This window comes from Neodiprion pinetum, chromosome 7, assembly GCF_021155775.2.
Source record: "Neodiprion pinetum isolate iyNeoPine1 chromosome 7, iyNeoPine1.2, whole genome shotgun sequence".
NCBI lineage: Eukaryota > Metazoa > Arthropoda > Insecta > Hymenoptera > Diprionidae > Neodiprion > Neodiprion pinetum.
This window is the reverse complement of record NC_060238.1, coordinates 15802102-15810113: the sequence shown is the minus strand read 5'-3', so window position 1 is coordinate 15810113 and position 8012 is coordinate 15802102. Positions and strand designations below refer to the sequence as shown.

Sequence of the window (8012 nt, the reverse complement as noted above, 5' to 3'; positions counted from 1 at the left end):
TTTACTTCGTGTGTCTTTCCATCGCGCTGTTTCAAATAATACAGATTTCCTACTCTGTCCGCGCGAAAAATTATCTTACCCTCCTTATCTGTGACCAACGCACAGCTTTCTCGAAAAAGCACTTCATAACCGCGATCAGTAATTTGCGCGACGGACAGTAAATTCGTGCGCAGATCGGACACGTAATACACCTTTTCGAAATTAACGTCTATTTCGTTTTCACCGTTATTCACGACCACTCTTACGTTCCCCGCACCGGATATTTTGGTCGACTCACTGTTTGCTAAGTTCAAGGTTTTATTTATCTTTTCAATGTTTTCAAATTTCGCCTTTTCGGTACATATATGTGCCGTACAACCACTGTATAAGCACCACTCGATTTCGGCATCACCAGTCTCTTTATTGAACATAACTGTTTCTACCGTGTTTAACATAGATATTTCTTCGCGTACTTGTACCGAGCTCACCGAATTATTGTCATTATCTTCTGCTTGTCGCACACTTGGATTACCATCTTTGCTGGGATACTTAGAACGGCGCTTCTGCACGATATGACCGACTCTATTACAGCGAAAACAAACAATATTTCCGCGGCCCGCACTTGAGTGACCTCTCCGGCTTTCGTTTTTCATTTGTCTTGGTTGGGATTTTTTCACATACATTGCGCTGTGTTCTCCACCACTCTCACTCACTTTTCGCGACTCATGTTCTTCGACTATCTTTACACGCAACAACTCTGGCCTTGGTAATTCGTCTCGTGTTTCCATGACGCAACGAAAATTTTTGAACGACTCTGGCAAACTGTATAAAAGCAATATGGCCAAAAGATCGTCGTTAATGATTAAATCAATTTCTTTCAGCTTCGCCACTACGTCGAAAAATTCAGCGAGATGAACTCTTAAGTTGTCGCTCTCTTTCATTCGTGACAGCGTGATCCTTTTCAACAGCGTTGCTTTCCGCGCTGGCCCCTTCGACTCATATGTCGATTTAATTTTCAACCAAACTTCTCTTGAAGTAGATAAACCTCGAATAATGTTCAGCTCAGACGGACTCATCGACAAAACTATATCGGCTTTTGCTTTTCCGTCTTTGTTTTTCCACTTATTTATTCGTTCTACTCCACTTGCCGGTTCCAGTTTTACACCGTTAACAAATGCCCATGTATCGTTTTTCACCAGTATTGCCTCCATTTGGAATTTTCCACGTATCATAATTTTTCGCGTTGAGCGGCTCAATACGCATGACGTTAGCCATCTCCCGTTTCGAATCTAACGACGATTTTCTCGCCGTTCTTTATTCACTCGTATTCGATTTATTCGTGACCCGTCTTCACTAAGTTTATCACCACATTTTTTTTTTTTTTGATTTGCATCCTGGGCCCATAACCTGTTAGAGGGTAAATAAACTCGCAGGAGATTATGAATACACAGTTTTATTCAGTTGAGTACACGCCGCAACGGCTATCGCAATACTGATATTTCTTATAGGCACGGTAGCTCGTTCGCCCATCTATCACTCTATCATGTGACACAACTTTCCGAGCTAGATCTCGGTAGATTGAGCCAGCTGCTTCGTATTACCAACAGTTATAAAAGTCCACAGAGAACCACTAATGAGCATCTGTGGCGCCCTCAGATAATTGCTGAAATTAGTTATTTAGCTAAGCTAAAGCAACTTGATGGAACATCAATGTTTCAGTCGAGGCGGAAAGCTGGCTTCGTAGGCTTATTCACCTTTGTTCCATCAGTTTTGAATATTTTTGACACCAACATCAAACCACCAGAATTGCAGTTAAAATATTTGCTCACTTATAAAATGAGGCAAGACCACCTTGAGCTTTTTTTGTGTGGTCAGAGGCAGGAGTGGTTGGCCTCCGAAGCCGACAGCAACTCAGTTTGTTTCAGCTGACAAGCGACTTCTAATTAGATATGAAGTTAAAATATGAACTGGAAATGCTACAGCTATGGACGAGACAAAAATTTTTAATGTTTTTCATACAAAAAAATATGCGCAAATCGATAAGTACGACATGAATGTGTTTAACCCTTTCGCTACGGACGCATTCTACGTCGCGCCGTCCCCGCTGACCGAGCAGTCGCGGCAAGCGTCCGTACTTGCGGAACAACTGCAAGCGCCCGTCAGACGCACAATACCAGGCTATCTTACGCAGAGCGAGTGCAGTCGCTCGTAAATAAAATGCTTAAAAAATTATAACATAATGTTCGATTACCATGGTCACCGTTCGTACATAACGAGCGTCAAATGTTGGGTTACCATGGTCACCGCTCGTACAGAGCGAGCGTCAGGCGTTGGGTGACTGTAGTCACCGCTCGGACAGAGCGAGCGTCGGGCGTTGGGTGATCATAGTCACCGATCGGGCCAAAAGGGTTAACACGGTCGGGGGAGACGCGGCACACTCTCTAGTAGCGCCGGAGGTGCCCGTCTCCCGGGCGAGCGTCATTGCACTTCAGCGTTGGTTCCCAAGACGTCGGGACCGCTATTTGCACGGCATTGGGCCACCTTGACGCTCCCCATTCCCTGCTTCCACGAGTGCGTGGAAGTTGCGGAGCACGGTTTCTCATGGAGACTTAGATAAGTTGGCTTAAGATTATTGAATGATCATTCAATCTAGTTGACAAGGAACGCACCAGCGACTGTATTATCCTGTTTTATGATGATCTGATTTGCAGTTAATAAACACTTGTCTTGCTTCGGCTTTTCCCTCTGCACCGTGAGGGTTTTTATGCCGAAGCAAGCGTCTTGTCTTTCCCGCGAAATCGTGTTATTTATTTATTCACCCTCTCACTCACTCATCCCATCCCGATTGAAGTTTAGAGAAGAACTCTGGTCAAACGACCTAAACAGTTTCCTCTAGAGGTCCCAGGCTATCGTGGACTCTAATTTCTATACTCTTCTCGATTTTCGGACTAAGCTCTTTGCTTGAATTTCCTCTCTAAATGTCGTAAGGCTAAATTCGATAACTTTCTCTACCCTACAAAACAAATCCGACAGAGATCTGGCTGTTGGACTGTGTACGGCTTTTGTGGCTGAATCCCATTCCTCGCAGACAACCTTTTGTGTACGATCCGTGTGGTACCGGTGTTACCGCCGTCAACGGTTCTGTTCGGATTTTCTCTGCAACATTTTTCATTTTTGGCTTCTGTCGGACTCTGTTCGGAATACGCCAGAAATTTCTTTCGCCCGTGATCGTGTCGGATTCTATTCGCGAAAGTCACGCATCCGGATCGTGTACCGCGAATCATGTCGGACCGTATACGGAATAAAGGCAGGAATTTTACTAGCACGGGATCGTGTCGGATTCTGTTCGGTAAGATGACGCATCCGGATCGTCCTGGTCGTGTACCGTGATTCCTGTCGGATCATGTACGCAATTCGCCAGCAAATTATTGAGCGCGGGATCGTGTCGGATTCTGTTCGGTAGAATGACGCATCCGGATCGCGTGTCGGCCATTCCTGTCGGATCGTGTACGGGATACGGCGGCATACCTACGTGGTCGTATCCTATCCGGTTCTGTCGGATACGTTACCGTCCCGTAGTTGGATTGTATCCGGTGCAAATCTGGAAATGGGTGGGATATGGTACACAAGTAGGTTATAATATCGAGGGTGTATATTATATTTGTTAAAATTACACAATCCCCTAATGTCGATACAGCTGCACAATAATCTTTGCACATATCAGTCTTAACGACAACAGTACTACATTATCAAGAAAATAAATAACACGATTACACATTCCCCGAATGTCAATATAGCTGCACATATCAGTCTTAATGACAACAGTACTATATCAGTAGGACTTCCGTTTCCGTTTTGGATGTGAGTGGCAGGTGTGCGAAAGAGTGTGAGTGAAAAGGCGAGAATTTAGCAGGATAGCAAAGGTGAGGAGAAAAGGAAATAGGGCAGAGAAGGAGCAGGAAAGACATAGACGGGAGGTCGGGTGAAGAGAATAGGAAGGCAGGAATAGAAGGGAAGGGCAGTTGAAAAGAAAAAAGGGGGAGAGTTTTGAGGTTAGGCAGAAAGAGCCGGCGGACGGCAACAATAAGGATAAGATAAGAATAGGCGGTGACATCTAGGGAGTAAGAAGGGGGATAGAGTAGAGACAGGTAGGCAGCAGATAGATAAGGTAGGGAGCGGTGACGGAGAGAAAGAGTATGAGTAACACGGGTGGTCAAAAAGAAGGGGCGAACAGGGAAGAGGAGGAGAAAAAGAAAGGTAGGCCGGGGGCAGTAGCAGCGTTGGGGAGGGATAGGAGGCATGGCCTGGGATCGACGACGACGGTACTAGACTTATGGAAGAGAAAGCGGGAGGAGGAAGGGGAAAAAGGGGAGGAGGATGTAGACGAGATACAGGAAAGAGAAAGAGTATTTGGGAAAAGCAGGAAAGTTCACCGGTCGCCGGAGGGTAAGACAGGTGAGGAAGGGAAGGCAGAGGGAGGGGGTATACAGGATATGCTGAGGTTGATTAGGGAAGAGCTAAGGATAGGTCTAGAGGAGGCCAAAGGACAGGGAAGGGGGATCAGGGAAGAAATGGAAAAGATTAAAGGCGAAATGACTAGAAGGGAAGAGCAGTGGGAAGTAGAGAGGGGGGAGATGAAGGAAATGATAAGGGATCTAGGTAAAAGACTAGAAGAGGTAGAAGAGCGGAGAGGGGGGGAGATGGAAAGGGTAAAGGAGAGGCTGATAGAATTAGAAAAGAAGAGTGCAGAAGGCGGGGGGGAAAGGCAGGTACAGGGGAGTGCGGAAGTGGCGCAGGTAACAATAGATAGGTTAAAAGAGATGGAGTGGGCCATAGAGAGGAAAGAAAGGGAAGAAAGAACGGGAAATATAGTAGTAAGAGGAGCGAGACCAGAGAAGGGAAGAGAAAAGGAAGGGTTGAAAAAGATTTTGCAGCTGATAGGGGTAGAGGTCGAGGTAAAGGATATATGGGAGGTAGGCGCGAAAAAGGGGGGAGAAAAGGGGATATGGATAGCAAGACTAGGAAATAGGGAGCAAAAGAGGCAGGTAATGGGAAGAAAAAGCCTCCTCAAAGGGAGGGAGGACAGAATAGACGAGGATCTCACCTGGACAGAGAGGAGAATGAAATGGAAGTTGAGGGAGATAGCAGCTATTGAGGAGAGAAGGGGAAACAGAGTAAGAATAGGGTATGCAAAGATCTGGATAGAAGGGAAAATGTGAAAGTGGGATGAGATAGGAGAGGTGCTTAGGGACGGTACAGGGAGAGTGAGGGAAGAGGGGCAAAGGGAGGGGAGGGGAAAAGTAGGGGAAAGCGATAGGGAAAGGTCAGCAAGCGAGGAAAGACAAGAGGGAAGTATAGAAGCACAGGGAAGGGTACGTAGGGAAAGGCAGTCGGGGGAATGGGTGGTGGGAGGGGACAGAGGCAGGTGGGGAGGGAGATGAAGAGGAGAGAGAGGGGAGTAGGCGAGACGGAAAGGGAGGGGTGGAGAGTAGCTTTTTGGAATGTGGCGGGGCTCGCGAGAAAGGATGAAGATTTCTGGAGGGGGCTAGGGGAGTGGGATGTAATATTTCTAATGGAGACATGGATAGAAAAGAAGGGGTGGGAAAGGATTAGAAATAAGTTGCCAGTTGGGTATAAATGGGAAGTGCAGTATGCGGTTCGAAAAAATAGGAAGGGAAGAGCAATAGGCGGAGTGCTGTCAGGGGTAAGAAGGGAGATAGTGAGTAGGGAGGGAGAGAGGGAAGAGGTAAAAGAGGGCATGATAACAAGGAAAATAAATGTAGGGGGGGGGGGGGGGAAATGGGTAGTAGTAGGAATATACGTAAATGCGGATCTAAAAGAGAAGATAGGGGAATTGAAGGAGCGGGCAGAAGAGATAGAGGGAGGTGCAAAAGTGCTAGTGGGGGGTGATTTTAATGCCAGAACAGGGCAGGAGGGGGGAGGACGCTGGGGAGAAGGAGAGGAGGAGAGTAGGAGTAGGAAATCTAAGGACAGGAAAATGAACTCGGAAGGTAGGCAGCTGGTGCAATTTGTAGAAGAGACAGGATGGGCAATAATGAACGGGAACATAGAGGGGGATGAGGAGGGAGAATTTACGTTTGTAGGAGGGGCGGGGGTGACGGTGGTGGACTACGCTACAGGAGACATCGAGGTAAGGGATAGAGTCAAAAGGATATAGATTGGGGATAGGGTTGACTCGGATCATCACCCGGTAATAGTGTGGTTGAGGGGGGCAGTGGCTAGGACAAGGAAGGGAAAAAGAGTAGGGGGAACTAGCAGAGGAGACTGGGCGGAGGAGGGTAGGATGAGGTTTAGAACAGAAGTCAAATGGGAGGGGATAGGAGAAGTGGATGTAGGTAAAGAGATAGAGAAAAGAGTAAGGGAGTTTAGACGAGCCTTAGATGTAGAAGGGAGGGGGAGGGAAGCGAAAAAGGGATAGTGGGATGAGGAATGTAGGCGAAAAAAAGCGGAAGTTACGCAGAGTCTAAGGAAATGGAGAAAGGGGGAGGGGGAAAGGCACGCGTATAGAAAGGAAAGAAGGGAATATAATAGGCTATGCGAGGAGAGGAAAAAGAAAGAAAATGAGGGATTCATAAAAGAAGCAGCGGAAGCAAGGACAGAAAGCAAGGTATGGGAGATAGTCAATAGGGAAAGGAAGAAGTGGAAGAGGGTGAATGAAGAAACAGGAGATCAGGAGTGGAGGGAGTATTTCATGGGATTATTAGGCGGGGTAGAAAGCAAGGTAACAGAAGGTGGGGAGACGGGAAATAGAAAGGGGAACGGGGAAGGGAAGCTGCAGAGGGAAGAGATTGAGAAGGTGATAGGAAAGCTGAGGGACGGAAGGGCACCAGGGGGGGATGGAATAGTTAGCGAGGTATGGAGGTATGGGGGGGAAGAAATGGAGCAGTGGATATGGAAAACATGTAACAGAGTTTGGGTGGGGGAGGGCTGGCCAGAGGATTGGAGGGAGGGATTGATAGCGCCGATAGTTGAGAAGGGGGAGGGGAAAAAGGTAGAAGAGTATAGGGGGGTGACGTTGATGCCAACTCTATATAAGGTGTATGCGATGGCATTAGCGGATAGGTTAGAAAGAGAGGTAGAGGAAAAGGGCTTGATACCGCAAAACCAAACGGGTTTCAGAAAAGGCATGGGTACAATTGACAATATATATGTACTTAATTATTCAATCAATAGGCAGGTGGGAAAGGATAAGGGAAAGATGGTGGCGTTCTTTGTGGACTTGAAAGCGGCGTTCGATTCAGTGAACAGGAAGGTGCTGTGGGAGACTATGGAAAGGAGAGGGGTGAGGGAAGGGCTAAGGGTAAGGATAGAGGAAATTTACAAGGAAACAAAGAGTCGAGTGAGGAGCGGAGGAAAGGTAGGAGAGGCGTTCTGGACGGCGAGGGGGGTAAGGCAGGGATGTCCGTTCAGTCCGCATGTGTTCAACCTGCTGCTGGCGGACTTAGAAGAGGAAATGGGGAGAGGGAGAAGGGTTGGGGGGGTGGAGTTAGCCGGCGGCAGGGTATGCACGTTAGCTTATGCGGATGATATAGTGTTACTAGCGGAAAGTGAAGAGGAAATGGAGGTAATGATTAAGAAGTGAGAAAGGTATATGGATAGGAAAAGGCTGACAGTAAATGTAGGGAAATCAAAGATTATGAGATTTAGGAAAGGAGGCGGTAGAAGGAAAAACACAGATTGGAGATGGAAAGGGAAAAGGATAGAGGAGGTGAAAGAGTTCAGCTATCTAGGGTATAGAGTAAAGTGCAATGGGGGACAGAAAGCACAGGTGAAAGAGAGAGTACGGAAGGCAGGGGTAGTAATGAGGCAGGTATGGGGAATAGGAAAAAGAAGGTTTGGGAGGGATTGGGAAAAAAGGATTTGGTTATTTGACAGGCTAGTATGGACGGTAATAGAGTATGCATCGGAGATATGGGGGTGGAGGGAGTAGAGGGCGGTCGAGGCGGTACAGGATAGATTTTTGAGATGGACATTAGGAGTGGATGGGAGAACACCGGGATATCTAGTAAAGA

General features: G+C 47.1%; 1 protein-coding gene across 1 annotated transcript; it reads left to right on the top strand.

Annotated features, from left to right (window-relative positions):
- The first annotated feature begins 4175 nt into the window (after positions 1 to 4175).
- On the top strand, positions 4176 to 5198 carry LOC138191313 (uncharacterized). The gene has a single exon (XM_069137960.1). The coding sequence runs from the start codon at positions 4176 to 4178 to the stop codon at positions 5196 to 5198; it is 1023 nt and encodes a 340-aa protein (XP_068994061.1).
- Positions 5199 to 8012: the final 2814 nt, after the last annotated feature.